Here is a 17,495-nt window from a genome sequence, read left to right on the forward strand (position 1 = left end):
TAAAAACATGAATACTATTAAAATAGTTTTAAATTTTTCACATTTGGCTTTAAGTCACAAATTGCAAAGTTAAAAAGTAGCAAAATAAATAATGGAAAAATAGTGGGAAGAGAAAACCGTGCTGTTTCTAAATTTCTTGATCTTTTTAAATATTTCCTTTCCTTTCACAATTCCTTGAGCTGCTATCTATTTTTTCAGCCGCTCTGAACTGCTCACATGTAACAGGCCTGGCTGCAAGGGCAGGAGACTAGTGCAACCTGCAGCTGGAAACCCAAAGTGGTCAAAGTATCTGCGATACCACTGAAAGCAAAAGGTTGCCTCCTCCCACATCTTCATTACATTTGGCTTTAAGTATCTTCTAATTTCAAAATATGATTAAAACAGCCCCTCAAAAACATCCTGACCCACCTAACAGCTGAAAGTATGCCCTTCGTAATGTGAGGAGTGTGCCAGTGCGTACACGTGCACTCTGGCAAGAGCCACACCAGGTTGCTGGCACGCTGTTTTCTAACTGCAGAACTGCCTTAATATGGACACAGAGCGAGCAAAAGGAGTTGACATAAGTAGCAGACAAATGAGTTAAGAGGTCTAGAGTTCCCATCAACAGTGGTCCAGTATTTAATTATTGATAAGTTATTTACCCCAAGTAATTACATCCCTGATGTAAAAGTGTGCCTAGAGAATGAGCAGGGATATTTTAGTAGCAGGTCAAGGGAAGGTCAGTATAGAGAAAAGCATCTTACTGAGAAGATTTCTGAACGGCATTAAATCTCAGTTTTCTCTTTGCCTACAACTCTTAGTATTTCTTTTGTCCTTGCAGTATTTACTATCCAGTTCTGCAGTAATATTATTCCAAAGCCTTTTTGAATGGCCAGGGTGTATGAAACTGCTTCCCTAATTTAGCTTGTGGGTGTTCCCGCAAACCATAGTCATTAGCAAACACCGCACCTCAAGCACAGCGACCTCCTGCCCGTTCCGGAGCAGGCGGAAGGTTAGGGGATGCTTCGAATCCAGTCCCAGGATGACTTCACAGCCACGGAGAGGGATAGAAACAATATGTGTCTTCAGATCTGTCCTGTCCTTGTGGAAAATGAGTTTATTATCTTTCACTCTGCACCAGCGCTCACGCCAACGGTTATTTGAGAGCACGTTAAGATATCCTGCAATAAAATGAAACATGAGATATTTTACTCCTGATTTTTTTTTAAGAAAAAAAAAACCAACCACCCAACAACTTAAACAATTAACAACTTGTTGCTCTTATAACAGATGGATTTTAGGGAGACAAGTAAATGACCCTGCCTCACTTCTTTTCCTGAAAACTTTTTCTGTGTCAATAACCTGGAAGAAAGCATAAAATTATGTGATCCTGCTCATGTGCAAATGGCTGCTCTGTGTTAGTCACTGCAGTAGCTGCATGAGCAGGAGCACACCGATCCCCAAGACTTTAGTAAGAACGGGAGAGGGACAGTGATAAAAAGGTATGTACATAGCCCATGTGATCACACCGAAGACCCACCTTTGCCATGTGTAATGGCTTTGATAACTGTGACTGACCAAAATTTTCTCAGGAAAATCACAGCTCATATGATGTAATTAGGTGATGAGCTACCTTCTGTAGCATCCAAAGTCAGTGTTCTAAAGACCTACTAAGCACTGATGTTATATGGTGTAATCTAATTTGGTTTGCAACACATTTAAAGCAGAATTTAAAAGACTGCCACTGATGCCAATAAAAATAAAATTCATATTGGTTTAAAATTCAAGAAGCAAATGTATGTGAAATTTAGCTAAACTTCAAGACAAAAGTTTAAACAAATATTTTTATATTTTCCTAGGGACAATATAGTACCCTTCAACAAATCAAAATTTCATGAACAAATTGCCATGAAAAAAATCCCACTTTTCTTATCATGCTTTATATCAGATACAGTGTTCAGGCATATAATATCATTAAATAGGCAGTGGTTTGTGTTTTTCCTTCTCTGTCCCATAGCAACAACCATTCCAGACTCAAACCTTAAATCAAGACAATATCCAGTTTCCTTGCCTTATTTAGTTTGGGAATGGAAAAAAAAATAAAAATACTCTTTTACTTTTGCTTCCACATTACAAACAGTACATGAATTCATCATGCTGCCACTTCCAAACAGGCTATGAGGAGGAAAACAAATGGTATCTTGCAAAGGCCAGAATTTATGTATAAAAATTGTCTTCTGTCTCAGGTCTGATTTTCATTTAATCCTGTTGGATAGCTATCTCTTTGGTTTTCATTAAAACTATGACTTATCATTAATTTTTCTGGGTTTCCCTTCCAACATTATGGTTCCAATGTCAAAGCTTGATCCAACAGGATACAGCAGATCAGAATTGTGCGCATCTTGGAAGGTGCCATGAAAAAAGGAGGATGTGCACAATCCTCTGATTTTGGCTCCTTGTGACGATCACACTCTTCAGCTCTTCTCCCTCCCCCTGTAACAAAACCCTGTATAGCTGTGCATTATACTAATCCCTAGAAATGGAAAACTCTTCACATGCAAGCCAGCTGGCTTGTTTTAGAGTGAAAATCCTTTATTTTCACAGTACTTGTTTTTCCCCTCTTCTCCCAGCGCACCTCTCAGAAAAGCTCTTCCAAACCCTCCTGCTTCAAGCTAAGCAAGATCCCATGCTTTACACTTTTCCTCCCACCTATCCCCACTTAAACCTTCAACAGCTGACATGACCAAAACGCCTTCAGTGTGTTCCCAGCTCAAGCATTGGCAATTCAGCTTAACCCAGGCAAAGACCGGCCACGTTGCTAGCAGGAGCTCTGCCATGACCCTGAGTGCAGGTGGGTTTAGTTTCCACCCTAGCTGGGTGTCCCCTGCAGCTCCGCTGGGCTTCTCCCTTTGTTATTGGGAGGCAGAGCCTCCTAAAGCATTAAAGCCTTCACCTATGGAACAGCCTCCCTGAGGGCATTGAACTGAGTCAAATTTCTGGTGGTGAGAAACTCCTTCTGCAAAGACTTCCTGCGATGACCAAAGCCTAGACAGGCTTAGGTATCTTCCTGCAAAATCTGCAAGCAGTGTTGAGTAGAGCCAAATGAAGGCAATAGTAATGGCTATATTTATGTCTATACCTCAAAAACTGATAGAAATAGTAGGAATTAGATTGTACAGCTGTGGTTAACATCTCACATAATACAGAATAATCAACCGAGTATGAGAGCCCGGAAGTTTGAGTTTTTATGGAAGCCAGATGCTTCAGACAATGCATCTGGCTGGACACAGCTTTTCCCAGCTGTTCTTTTGGTTGATAAATCACATCTGTACTTAGCTGATGTATAGACATATATACACACACTTATTTAATCAAAAATTGCTTATGTGAATGACTCCCAAAGTGTGACTTGAGAGCCACCTGTGATCTATGAAGTTCTCACTGGTGGTCCATGGATCTGCTTCTTTCACATTGGGCAAACATCTATCACACTTCATGCAGTTCTGCCAGCTGCTGCCTAATCACCTATTTTGGGGTTTCCCAAAGTTTTCCTAGTCAATTGAAGGGGAAAAGGCAAATCCAAATTCAGAATCTGGTGCAACTGCTTCACAGCTTTCTTTCTATGGAAGTTTTTTTTTGGAAGGGATTGGGAGAAGCGTGTGTTCAGCCTTATTCACATATGGAAGTGTTACCTAATACTGGAGCACCAAAAGGCAAACAGGAGAATGTAAATACATGGCATTGTTTGAAAATACCAGAGCTGTGAGGACATCAGCTAAGTGCATTGCATGAAGTCCTAAATTGTAAGCAAACTAACAACTAAGATACAAAACATAAGCATTTTCTGCATGCCTTTTTATATATTTCCTTGGTGCTGCCAAGCACTATAGCTGTCATATGGAATGATCAACATTAGAAGGTAAAATAGCTTATTAGAAATTTGTTACTTCATTCAGGATTTGCCCAATATTTTGCTTACTTTAGGAACCACATTTTAACTCAAATTACTTTAGATGAGGCTAGTCAGCTGCTGTCTTGATTGCTATCCCATAAAACTTCAGTGTGATCCATCCTAAAAGACTTGATCCCTTCACAAGATCCTTCTAATTCCTAGCCTAAATTTAATTTCATAGTCCAGCCAACATTCATTTTATATCTATTTGTTTGAGAACAAATATTGTTCCTTTCAGATTTTTGTCCACACTTCTCTTCCCCCTCCTCTTTGCAAAGCACAATGACATTCGTTCTGAGCCTGGGCTACCATTTTATTTAAAATGTCAAGTTCTTTTAGTCTCTTTTCAAATGACAAGACTGTGATTACTCCTCTTTAAGTCTGAGTGCATCCTTCTGACGTTGGAAGAAGAATTATAGCAGTACAAGTAATTTTAGAAGAATTTCTAGGCTAGAATTTTGTTTTCTTTTAGTCACAATGTGCATTTAAGACTGAAGGAGAAAAATCACTTACCACATGTTGGAACATCTTCTTCAGCTGATGAGGTCTGCTCATCCGTTGATGGCTTTTTCTTTCCTAAACCAATGATCTTCGTTATTTTTTTCCCTGTTACTTTAGTCACAGTGCCCTTGGCTTCTGACTTTGAACTTTTTTTCCTCTTCACTGTTAAGAAAGCAAAAGTGTGTATTTTAGTGTGTTTAAATTAACCAATGAATAGAGAAAACCTGAATAAAAACAGTAGTTCAACCAAACTAGTGCAAGGTGGACATTTGTACAAAAGTTGCAGGCTGCAATGAGGTAAACATTAAATGCACTCCCTAATGCAGATGCCTACAAATAACCTCTGTGCTACAAAAGTCATGACATTCAGAAGGATTAGAAAAAACAAAAATCAAGCTTCTAATTTAATTAAATCCAATCAAGCTGCAAGTCTCTTTCCACAGCAGTCATCATCCAATTTATTAGCATGACTGAGGTACCTGCGTACAAATTTAGCTCATATACACAAGAATAAAAATCCAGCCAGATGATCCTTCGTTGCTCCTAAACACTTACCTCAAAATACTTTAACAATTAAGTATGCAACAGAGACAGAATATGCTTGCCTAGTGAAAATACCCCTGCCATGTACAATTAGGTTAAGGTATGTTATCACAATGGACCTTTTAGAAAAAGACTTATAAATTAACTACTAACAATTAAATTAGTGGGATTGCTATAGGCATTCAATGGTTAGAATTTGGCACCTTCTGTGACCCTGAGGACTTGGAAAGAAAAAGCTCTACTGAAAAGTGGTATTTTGCTAACATCCAGTCTATGCTTTCATTAACTTCATATGATACTAGTAGTATTACAGCTTTGTGCACTGAGGCATCCTGAGCTGCTGAACATAACATGGCAAGATGAATACCATTTCTAAAAGTGCCTACATGACTATAATCTTAAATTTTTTTTTTTACAAAAAAGTTTCTAAGATTAAACAGCATCAGAAAGACAGACCTTTCATTTACAAAAAAAAAAAAAACAACAAAAAACAAATGAAATAAACTTTCAGAAATTGCATTCAGTGGCCTAATCTGGATTCCATCAATAGAATAACTGTCTCTCTCCTAACTGACAGGGCAGCAAAAATACCCATTAGCTTGCCCTGATACATGATTTTGATGAGAAATACATTTAGGATAGTTACTGAGCTGCTATAAATTTATCGCTTCGTTGCCCTTTGCAACAGGCGACATTTAGTCATTATGGACTTGTGTAAACTGAGGAAAAAAAGGACAAAATATTCATATAAGAAATGACTGTATGAATTGATGAACTGGGAAGAAGAATGCACAGAAAATATACACACAGGTTGGGGCTCACAATAGGGTATCTTATCATATTTAGCTTAATTGTTAGCAATCACGGAACATTATTTAGAAATTGTATCTGTGCCAAGACTGTACAAATCTGTCACCTGCTGCATGCAGTGCCAAAGGGGAAAGGCAGCTTTTCAGGCAAGGAGAGCTGTTCACCAGCAAACTCCAGCACAGTGATGCGCACGTGCAAGCAAAGGTCTAATTCTCTCTTCCTAAGGGAGCGGTGTTCACAACTTATATCCTGCTCTCTACACCTGCAAGAAGCTCCCGTGTTCGAGGGAGGAAGGCTACCCAACCCATCTGTCAATGTCACCCCCTGCCCAGGGGATGACCGGAAGGCAGAGCCTGCCCGCAGACAGGCCTCCATCCCTCGCAGCACCAGCTAGTGACCAACTGTGGCTGTTGAGGGGGGAGGAAATGAAAAGCACTGAAAACAACCAGAGACCCAGAATAACTAATCTCTGAGACACAAGCCCAAAGGAATCATTCTTATGAGCATGAACAAACAGTGGAACAAGCCCATTTCAGTGTTTTTTTCTGGTTTTCTGTCCTATTTTCCTTTCACACCTTTTTATTCACACTGCAGAACTGAGAGGCAGCAGAAATAAGGCCTATGACTTAATCTTTTCAAATCTAAAGAATATACTGATTGCCTTACTGCTAGTGATTTTTTTCACAAAAGCCTTTTCTTTTCATTTCCTTCCCCAGAGCAAAATGAGCAGCTGGTGAAGAGCAGAGCCGAGGCTGGCTGGTGGGTGACAGCTGGAGGTGACCAGTTGCCAGGGTCTCCCTTCCCACATACTCCATTAAGTGTTTCCTATCCGTTGTTTAAAAGACCAGCGTAACTTCATCCAGAACCCCATAAAATGATGCCAGGGATATTTTAATCTCCTTGCAGTCAGTAATGCTAATTATTTTTATTTACTACATATTGAAGGCCATAATTTTCAAAAGCAACTAGCATTTTTAATTACCCTCCTTGGCATATCTAAGCTGGGCTGGCTTTCCAGTAGTGTGTGCTTCATCAACAAGCCTCCCGTGGGGCACCTGAGCCACTAGGCACTTTTGGCCATCGTGAACAACACAGCTTTTGGGTCACAGATGTTTCTCAGCAGGTTTCACAGAATGAAATGGTACCACACTTTTTGAAAGCTTAATAGAAGGTTTTATAGGGTGAAATCCAACCATGTACCACAACTTGTAGAAACCACGAAATCTGACATTGTTCCATACTGTTGGGTATGTCAGAGATCTGTATAGTCAGGAAATGTTGGAAAACAATCCAGGGAGGAGATAAAGGAAATGAGTCAAAAGGCGAGACAGTGCTGGCACCAAGGCCAGTATCGACATTGTGCTCACTGCAGCTCACATTACATCTTGACAGCTGCAGAAAAATGTCTTATCTAAACGTACCATTGTTATACGGCAAGTTAAAGTCACAGAATTTCTTCTGATTTGGGGAGGAGGGAATGAAATGGGGAAGAGAGCACAACTCAGACAAAATTCCCTCTGAGTCTGGGATTTACTTTTGTCAGATTATAAGGACTACAAAACTTGCACAGCTCCAAAGTAGGACATGTAAAATTTTATGCATATATACTCACAAACTCACTGTTACTACAGGATCATATACATTTTAGTATGTTAATATAAGTAATCATCCACAAAAGTTTTTTATATATATATGTATCTGTGTATACACAATAAACTGTGTATATGTGTATACATACACATGTATGCATACATATATATATATAATATGCATAATTCTTGCCTTCTAGTATTCAATGATAGCTTTTTTGCTTAGAAGCTATACACCCACTATTTATGTTGCCACTACAGAGTCAGAGTTACTAAAAGCAATGGTTAGTTACCTACAGTACTCACCCAAGCTCTGAAAGACTATTTTTGAACACACAAAAGGCCAAGTCAAAATTTCTATATTCTGTTTCCTTATACTAATTATATTGATTTTACCTGCCCAATAACATCAAATGCCTTCTGTTACTGCAAAATTTTAAGGACTCACACTTGACATAATTCAACTTTCTAAGTCGAATTGAATCCTAATAAAAATTTTCAAAAACTTTACTGCTTGTTTTTAAAAGACAAAAGCCAGGTATTTCACTGCCTATTACTCCCTAGATGCACATACTATTTACATCACATATCTCTGGATATGAGACATACCTTGCTCTTTCCCATTGCACACGGTAGTGATGCCATTTTCCACAGCACCCTCCCCATCTGAGCTTGGCCTCTCAAATGACAGTTTCTGCAGGGGCAAAGAGATTAGTTGACATACAATGTTGGCACCTTTGCCAAATGAAGTGTCATGAGTCAATTTAAAAGTATGTTTACTATGAAGTAAAACACATTTCAAGCTCTCATCCACTCTGAAGACAAATAGAATATAGCAAAAATTTCAGTTCTAGAGGCTTTAGAAAAGCACAGAATAACAAAACAGGTCTAGATTTGAAACTGTAGTCAAAGAGTGAAATAATCATGATTCAAGACTTATTATTACACAATATATTTTAATGAATTTCTAGACTTTAAATGTTGCTGTTTGTTAATCTGCTAAGCAATGAACAATTCCATGGATCAGAGAAGAACAATTTTTAAATTATTTCTTTAAATAATACTTCATATATGCATTTACAATTACAACTTATAGAAAATAATGCATTCCTACAAGGTGCTTCAGTGCTTTCAATATGTGCAAAAAATTAAGCTTTTGAAATAGATTCTTTGCCATGATTATTCTGTGATGGTTGTGTATAAGATATGGGATGAAGAAGTACAGAGCTTGTGCCAGCATAGTTTTGGTAACCACATTACTCATGAGTGGTGAAGCCATGAAGATGTACAAATTATCACAAAAAGAAATGAATGACAAGTTTTGCTACACTTCTTTACAGCACGCATTTTAGAAAACAACAATTTCACGGCAGTTTCAGTTACTTTGTTAATACCGTAGCACGCAAACACAACAGCTTTTGCCTTGTGAAATCACAAGGCCTGAGCTGCTGTGGAACATGCCTTGCTCTTATCTTCCCAGGTGCAAAACAACACTACTGACAGCAGTGTCCTTCCACCACAGGGGTTGAACTTGCCATCAGGAACCTGGTGACAAAACCTTTGTCACTGGGACTTTTAAGCAGGGCCCGCAGAGGCATCTGCTCACATGGCTCCTTAACAGAACAGGGGCTTACATTGGTGCTGGTGATATGCTGAGAATTCCCTGAAGAGCAGCTCCCTCTCCTAATTCTTGCTTTCATATCCTGCTGAGTCAAGGCAGCAGAGACAACCACTGGAATAGCCAAGTTTCTGGATTGAGGCACAAACATTTCAAAGGGTCTGCCAAAACAGTGACCTCAGCGTGCCCCAGGAGCTCTTCAAGAACTAAATTCCCCAAAAGAAAAAACTTTCCCTTAAAACCCTTGTATAATCTTCGGCCATTCTTCCCTGAGAGTGGCATCCCTGCCTGTGCTTTGCACTTGACAGAGTACCACTGCAGCACAGCACACATATCACACCTGCTTAGCCTGTGCCCTTCTCAGTGGCTGAAGAGAAGCTGCTAATGGACACGAGCCAGTCTGCCTGCCGTTTGTGACCAAATGAATACACGTGGCAGAAGTCTTACCTCTGTAGGATGTGTGCAGGTATCCAAACAAACAAAAACAACACAGGGATCAATAGTCTAAAACAGCAGTACAAGTCAGCAAGTATTTTACATCCAGTGTCTAGCAGTGCCTCTTTAATAAATAATCATAAGGGATTTTGCATTCATCATTTTGATCACTTCACCTTTTCTAGCTCCACCTTGTGTACTGGAGAACTCGACAACGGTCCATCAGAGTCTACAGCTCCTGTACAGTTGTTGCACACATCTTTTATAACCTTAGGAGACAAGGCAAAACTTATTAATTATTCATAAAATACAAATCAGAGAAATTATAAACGAATGAGAAGGGACATGGGAAGGAGAAACACATGGGTGTGGTTTACTAGGCTGGCAGGTGTCAGGCAGGCTGCCACTGCATCAACTTCTCCACACTGTCTCCCCAATTCATTTCACATATGACCTGGAGGAGCATAATGTCTAGAGGTGGAAGGTTTCAGTTTCTAGACAAGCTAAGCTCCATGTCTCTCCTGAGTAAAGAAACCAACAGTGCTGCTGATTTCCATGTGCTACTTTTGCAATATGAACTTGGTTGACAGCACCAAATTAATTTCATTATGATGACAAAAAAGTGGGATTACATCCAAGGTCCTACAAGTCAAAGGACAAGAGTTTTGCATAATACACTACCCAGCTGCTCTTTTTTTGCTGTTGGAGAACTAATGAAGTGCTGATCGACTTACAGTTAATACTGCACAGTGGTATTTCGTGGCATTTTTGTACTATGCTTGCACACTGACATAAAGGAATAGGTCAAAGTAATTGTAAATGTTTCGAAGAAATGGGAATGGCACTGTCTGCTCTTAAAAAGTTACAGAAGAATCCAGAACCTAGAATTCACTGAGATTTTGATAGAACTTGAAGAACTTAAAAACCTGAAACTATATAAATGTAAAAAACGATGATGAGTAAAGACATTTGATAAATCCCCATGAATATAATTAAGTTTTTTATCTCTTGTGATGTTACCACCAGCCCATTATCAGTCTGTAATTGCTTGTGCTGATGAGAACAGGTCCCCACTCTCCATTCAGACTTGCACCGAGGGGGTGCTGAGCTCTACGCTGCTGATTACAGCCATGCAGCCATGTGAGGGTGGCACGGCCAAGCGAGCTAAGGCAGGCACCCAGCTCTGCTGGAAGCATTACCCCTAGACATGGAAACTTTCCCCTTTACATGTACATATATGTGTTTACATATCCAGCTCCTCCCTTTACACTGTTTACAGCAAGCCCAACTGGCAGAGAGGAGGATCTGGCCTGAGAACTCCTAGTTCCAGGGAAAACAGCCATCAGCTAACAGTCAAAATCCAGAGTTCTTTCAAGGAGAGGAAAAGCAAAACAATAAACAACGTCTTATTAGTTTCAAACTGAGCAATTTTGATGTGGAAACTATTAAAGAGCTAAAGATGGCATCAAACAGTCCTTTCACAGCATTGAAGTTCCCTTTAACAGTACAGCTAAACAAATCAAACATTTATGGCTTACAAAGACTCTATTGCTACAACTCATGAGCACATAATAAATTACAGGCATTATATGCCAAAAAAAAAAAAGAGCATCAGCCCCATTTTACAGATGGAAAAAGATAGATTAAATCATGCATTCAATGTCACTTAACAAAATCTAAGCAGAACAGGGAAATGAACCTATGCTTTTATTTCTGAACTAGTATCTTAAAACACTTCAGCATCCTTTCTTGACTGTCTACACTTCCCAGTATCTTGTCCCAGAAACATAAGCACGGTATTTCATGGAACTTAGTGTCCTTTGTAACAGAATATTTACATACATCTGCTGTAGAGCATTTCCACCTCAGCATTAAACGTAGTCCTAAATTCCCCAAAAATCCTAAGATTTTTTTTTTTTTTTTTTAATGTGTGTTGTTTTATTTTCACTTGCTGGTCCTCAGTACAGTGTCAATACACTGCTGGTTTCCTTCTTAGAGAAATGTGACCGTACAGTTTCTGGGAACATTCATTTCTGTCTCCTGCATGACCCTGATTCAATGGCTCATGTTTTCAGCATCTGCTCACACCACACAGTTAGTTAATTTTGGCAAAGGCAGATAGTAATGGGAGTTACAGACAGAACAGAGGGAAATGATTTGGCAGCACTAACTGAATAGTATGTGCAAAGTCATGCACTCAAGTAAATCCGGTTCTTATCATACCTCACATATTTAAGGAGAAGTTGAAGTGTTTAATTGGGTTGTAATTAATTCTAGATTTAAAAAAAGACACGCTATCAAATGGAAGTTCATGGCAAGATCTGAGGTGAATGCATATTCCAGGATCCAGCACTTCATCTGAGTTCAAGGGGTTCACTGGCAAAGACTCGTGCATCACCTTCTGTCTGCCATATAATTGTGTATGATGCACAGCATAAAAGTCATACTTCTACGGCTCACCAGGACGAAATGCCTTTAATATATAATGGTTGCCTGGATGCACTCTCTATAATTATGTTTGCAGACAGCTGCCATTATAAATGTGGTTTTCACATGCTTATAGCTTTAACTCAAAATTTTAAGGATAAAACATTCCACCGGTGTTGCCAACTTGCATAATTTCAATCACAAGACTCAGAGTTCTTGTGAATTTTTTCTATGTTCCATCTCCTGGAGTCATACGAAAATAAAAGATCACTATTTTCATTAAAAAACAGTTGTGAGTAAGAGTGAGGAAAGGAGGCCACCAAACTTGTATCCATTGCAATAAAACATGTGAAAATATGAATAAATGCATCTTAATGGCTCCAAAACTAGAAAGCAAATAAAAGGAATCCACAAATGTGTTATTTTTTAAAAAATTGGCATAATCTGGAAGGATGTACTGAGAACACTTTGTAATGGCGCGAACTCCATTAATAGTTTCAGTTTTCTCACACATTAAAAAAGGGAAATCATTCTTTTTCTCACCACAAATGCCTTTGGACATTACATACACACACGGAGGGTTATCTGCCAGGAAAATCACACTGAGATCATAAACAGACTATTCAAATATTTTAAATATATGAAGACCTTTCATGTCTTTGGATAGCCTCAAATCTAAATAAATTTAAAATAATCTTCCATCATTCCATCACGAGAATTTAAAATACCACAATTACCATTACATAGAATGTTACAATTAGCAGACTTCAGAACTGCCTCTTCCAAATGCAGACCTGGAAAAAGGTTGTGCAGCCTGAACTGTATTATTATTCCTTATTTATAGAGTCATAGACTCATTTAGGTTGGAAAAGACCCTTAAGATCATCAAGTCCAACTGTTAACCCAGCACTGTCAAGGCCACCACTAAACCATGTCCCTAAATTCCACATCTACCCATCTTTTAAATACCTCCAGGGATGGTGACTCCACCACTTCCCTGGGCAGCCTGTTCCAATGCTTGAAAGCACTTTTGGTGAGAAAATGTTTCCTAACACCCAATCTAAACCTTCCCTGGCACAACTTGATGCCGTTGCCTCTTGTCCTGTCGCTCGCTACTTGGGGAAGAGACCGAACCCCACCTCACCACAACGTCTTTTCACGTAGTTGTAGGGAGCGATAAGATTCCTGCCTTGAGCCTCCTTTTCTCCAGGCTACCCCCCCACCCCCACCCCCAGTTCCCTCAGCCACTCCTTGTAAGACTTTTTCTCTAGACCTTTATAGAAAGGTCCTAAATCCCCAGCTGGATCAGGATATACACCAGTGTATCACATTGAGCTCAGTGACACGAGAAGCAGAGGAAATAATTTGCAGGTAGAAAGCTGGAAAGATTCCCTGCCCTGAGCGATTGACAATGACAGGTGAAGTCAGTAGAATTTCTGCCACGTGGTGTGTCTGGAATACTTCTCTCTTCAAAACTACCTTACTAACATTTACTATAAAACTTTCATACCTGCACTCACCTACAGATTGCTATGATTCTTTTATCTTATTTTAAATGACACCAGGGCTGGAAGCAAAATACTTGCCCTATATTTATTCTTTCATGCAAAGCCAGAAGAATCAAATCAGATTTTTCCAGCTACCTTCAAAGATCGAAGCTTCAGATACAAAGCACAGGCTATGCAGTAACATCAGAAAGCTAGCTGCTGGCCAGCCAGACCCTGACACACAGAAACCCTACAAATTCTAAGTAAAAGTACTAAAATTGTAGATGGTTCCTTGTTGATCTCCTTGGGACCTGGTAAGAGATAAGACTGAAAGCTGTCCTGTGTCTGAGGAGCTTGCAGACCTCTCTCCTGGTGGATACCACGTGATGAGCTCAGGCTGCAGGTTGTGCTTACCACAGGATTACAGCATCTCATCTTGTCTCGTGTTCTCATGAAATTTACAGAGAACGCTTTCAGTATGATTGACTTCAAAAGCGATTAGGGAGTAAGCTGATGGCCTGACTGCCCATTTGCTTCACTTCCACGTATAACCAGGCTAGAAATCCATCCAGCCCACCCACCCCATCACTCCCATCTACCCACATTTTGCAGATACAAGAATTACTAGAAATGGGATGGACTATATCCGCTGTCTCTGCTGCTCAATTCTGAAGACAGAAATATGGTAAAGCTGAAATCTGCTTATGCACAACACAGCAGAGCGAAAACAGCTTTTCTCCAGATGCAACTCAGTATTGCTCACTCCTGAAACACTCATTTTTCAGGGCTAGAGAAGTACTGACTTTCTGTGACTCTTCAACGTTTTGGCATGACCGAACTCTTACTTTCTTTCTCTTTTGAACCCCTGCACACTACATAGGTTAGTGTCAATCTCCATCTCCTTAAGAGAGCACTGCAATTCTCTTAGCATTTTGCAGACAAGAAACACCGCAAGGAATTTACCTAGATAAATTAGAGGAAAAGCAGAAATTACTGACATCGTAGCCTATGCTTTAAGTTTCAACAAGAAACCCCCTTTACATTCTGTAGTGGAAAACATAACTGTCATGCATCCCTCAGGCTGAAAAGATTCATCTTTTTTCCTTATTGCTGTTTGTCTGAGCAAAGTGGGGATGAGATCCTAGCAGACTAGCAGCCAGCAAGCCTATCTTTAGCACATGTATATCCCCTTAAAAATACTTTTCAGACTTATTTATCCAAGGAAACCCCTATACCATTTCTCCTGTGTTATAACCATGAAATCTGCTGCTATATATGGCCACTGGATGGGGCAGAGCCCCGGGACAGAGGTTCTGGGTGGCTGGGGAGGGAGCCTGGAGGCACTGCTGCCGCAAGGGCAGAGGTACCCTGCACAAGGGGACACACATCCCCAGCCCAGGTGGTGCAGGGATGCAGACCACACTTTAGACTGTAAATCTGAGCTAGGTATGATTTAAATAATTTTCCATCCAAAGCTGTGAGTAGGAGAGAGGAGGAATAGTATCTAGTCGTGAAAGCAGGGGACCAAGTCTCAGCCCTCCTTGGTTCTGCTACAGCTTCTATTCCTTATTTTAGCCAGAAACCTAAAGAAAACTTACAGCTGAGAAAACAAGCAAATAGGATGTTTGTGTTCTGGATTAATTGGTGTGGTTTTGATTGGCTTTTTTTTTTTTTTTTTTCATTTACACATGCATCTGTTTTTTTAAGTAATGCATCGTTTACTGTGGTGCCGGTCACCCACCACCCCCCCCCGGTTCCCAGCCAAGCTGGGGTCCTCTGGCTCTGTCAAAGGCTGCACGGCTCCCATATGTCAGCTCAGTTCATCCCATCTCCAGGTTAAGTCCTCAACAGCCCTTACACACACGCACTGACCTCGCTGTGATTTGAATCAAGGTATCTAACACCACCTCTTTGAGACAACAGGGGTGTAAGTCCTGGGAGGTTTAATTTAGTTTGCAAAGCCTTCACCACTGGTGATGACATGAGGTGGAAAAAGAACAGCCTGACTGTCTTGGGACCCAGTATGTTCCTGACATTACTTACCAACTAACAAATGCTATACGGAAATCACTTGTACTGAGCACGCATCCCCAAACACACTTTCCCCACTCAGCTTTAAGGTATGGTCATTCAGCAGCTGACTCTACTCAGCTACAAAATGGAGATAATAACCTCTTTGGGGAGCATTACTTAAGCCAAGAAAGTAACATTTGAAGTGTTTTGAGATCTCTGGCTGGAAACTCCCACAGAAAGTAAGACCAGCCACACAGTGTTTACAGCTACAAGGTCAGTTTTTTGCAGATTTAAACTGGTAGAAGAGCAGCTCTGTCAGTAGTTTATTCTTCTTTAAAACTCAGTCCACATTAAGACTGGAGCCCAGAAGTTACTTGACTCCCCTCACTAAGCCCAGGGCAGTGAAAAAAAAAAAAAATGTTTTCAAGGACTTTTATGAGAGACAACATGAAGTTATCAGAGATGGAAATTGAGTAGGACAACTGGATTAAGAATTCTAGGAGGAGTGTTGCAGGGTCTCTGGATGACTGGATATAGTCACAACCTTGACTTTCTTCTCTCTTCAAGGCAAAAAAACTTTCTTATCACAAGTTCAGAACTGACTGAACATTGTCACAATGACAGATGAAGAAATGTCTACTTATGCCTGAGAGATTCACTGCTCAATCACAGACCCTCAGCTGAAGGGACTGCTGCAAAATGGCTGCACGCTGTAAAACGAAGAAAAGTTAACAAAGGGTGCCTAACGTCAGGGAAAATGAAAATCAAGGCCAGTACTCCAAAACGATAGATTACCTCTCATGTGTGATACGACAGAAATACATTTTTGCTGGAGGCAATGGTAAGACGAAGAGGTGGCCTTGGGACCAGCCACTACCACCATTTTCTTCTTCTACTGGTCTTCTACAAAAGGCTACTTCAGAACTTAATTTCTTTGGCATCCATGTATTTTTAATATTGAGAGCAGTTTTCTGTGGCCTGGCCTGAAGGTCCTGCACACAGAACGCATTCATCTGTATGAATGAAGCCACTAAACAACCATCTTGCAATGTCATGTTCTTAGTAGTCCTATTTTTCCCATAGCATTTCTCAGGGATGCTGACAAGTAAGCACAGCTTCACCAGTCTGCTGGACGTGCCGAGACAAACAAGTAGATTTAAGACCTTACATGATGACAAATGCACAAAAGTGCACACAGATGCACATACACTCAAGCACACATGGAAAAAAGCTCATCTTTGGGTCAGGGTGTGTAACTGCACACACTTTTTTCATGTACATTTTTGTGGGAATGTTTTAAAACTCAAGGATGGAAAATTTGACCACTTTCTGTTGCCCACCGTATTACTGCTATGATCTCAGCTCTAGCCTGAATTTGTACTAGTTATGCTCCTTGCTCTGAAATCGACAGGCTCTTTGGGGACATCAGCTATCTTCTTTTCATCAAGCATTTGTTAGCTGGTAAAGCTGAAACTCCCTTTGTGGTTTCCAGTCTAGACTTTAATCTGCACTAGGTTTATCAGCTGGGCTTTTTTGGTGTCATCTTTATGAAACAGGGCTAAAATATTCTCCATTTATTTTGCACTTGCTTTCCAACAGGCATTTTAAAATTATTTACTTAAGTAAATCTATTTTATACCGGTAACATTACATTAAAAAAACAATAATCTGGTTTAGCTTTCATGGGAAAATCTAGCCTCCAACTAGAGGCTCAAGAGTAAAGCTTTAATTTGACACTTATATATGAATTCATGAGAACTGGTTGCTCCTGAGTGATAACCTAGCTCCACTGGCATGTATTGGTACAGCATCTTTGACAGAGAAGGCACCTTATGATTTACAAATGTGGTTGTGGTGACCCTTCTTACTGTCCATCTCTGAATCTGCCTATTTTATTAACTACAGAAGTCACACACAGCTGAGAGAGTGGTGGGGAGGACCCCAGCCCTCTGAGTGACAGAACCACTTCTCCCAAGACAGTTTGATCTCCGTCTCCATATAGGAACTTCCTACACAAAGCCACATATGATTATCAGAAGCTCATTTTACGGCTTGAATGAGCAAAAAATAATTATTTTCGTAATAATAAAAACAAGCCTCAATTTTTGCTACATTTTAAAAAACATAAAAAGCAATGTGTT

At 40.0% G+C, this 17,495-nt stretch overlaps 1 protein-coding gene across 3 annotated transcripts in view; it reads right to left on the reverse strand.

Moving 5' to 3' along the window:
* Nucleotides 1-17,495, reverse strand: part of AFAP1 (actin filament associated protein 1) — a 121,518-nt gene that overhangs the window by 20,612 nt on the left and 83,411 nt on the right. For all 3 annotated transcript variants that reach the window (XM_037385475.1, XM_037385468.1, XM_037385482.1), the window contains exons 7-10: nucleotides 9,604-9,696; nucleotides 7,984-8,068; nucleotides 4,445-4,594; nucleotides 949-1,160 (exon numbers count right to left, since the gene is read on the reverse strand). In XM_037385475.1, coding sequence (XP_037241372.1) covers nucleotides 949-1,160; nucleotides 4,445-4,594; nucleotides 7,984-8,068; nucleotides 9,604-9,696 — 540 coding nt within the window. The remainder of the gene's footprint in view (nucleotides 1-948; nucleotides 1,161-4,444; nucleotides 4,595-7,983; nucleotides 8,069-9,603; nucleotides 9,697-17,495) is intronic.

This window comes from Falco rusticolus, chromosome 1, assembly GCF_015220075.1.
Source record: "Falco rusticolus isolate bFalRus1 chromosome 1, bFalRus1.pri, whole genome shotgun sequence".
In the NCBI taxonomy this organism is placed as follows: domain Eukaryota; kingdom Metazoa; phylum Chordata; class Aves; order Falconiformes; family Falconidae; genus Falco; species Falco rusticolus.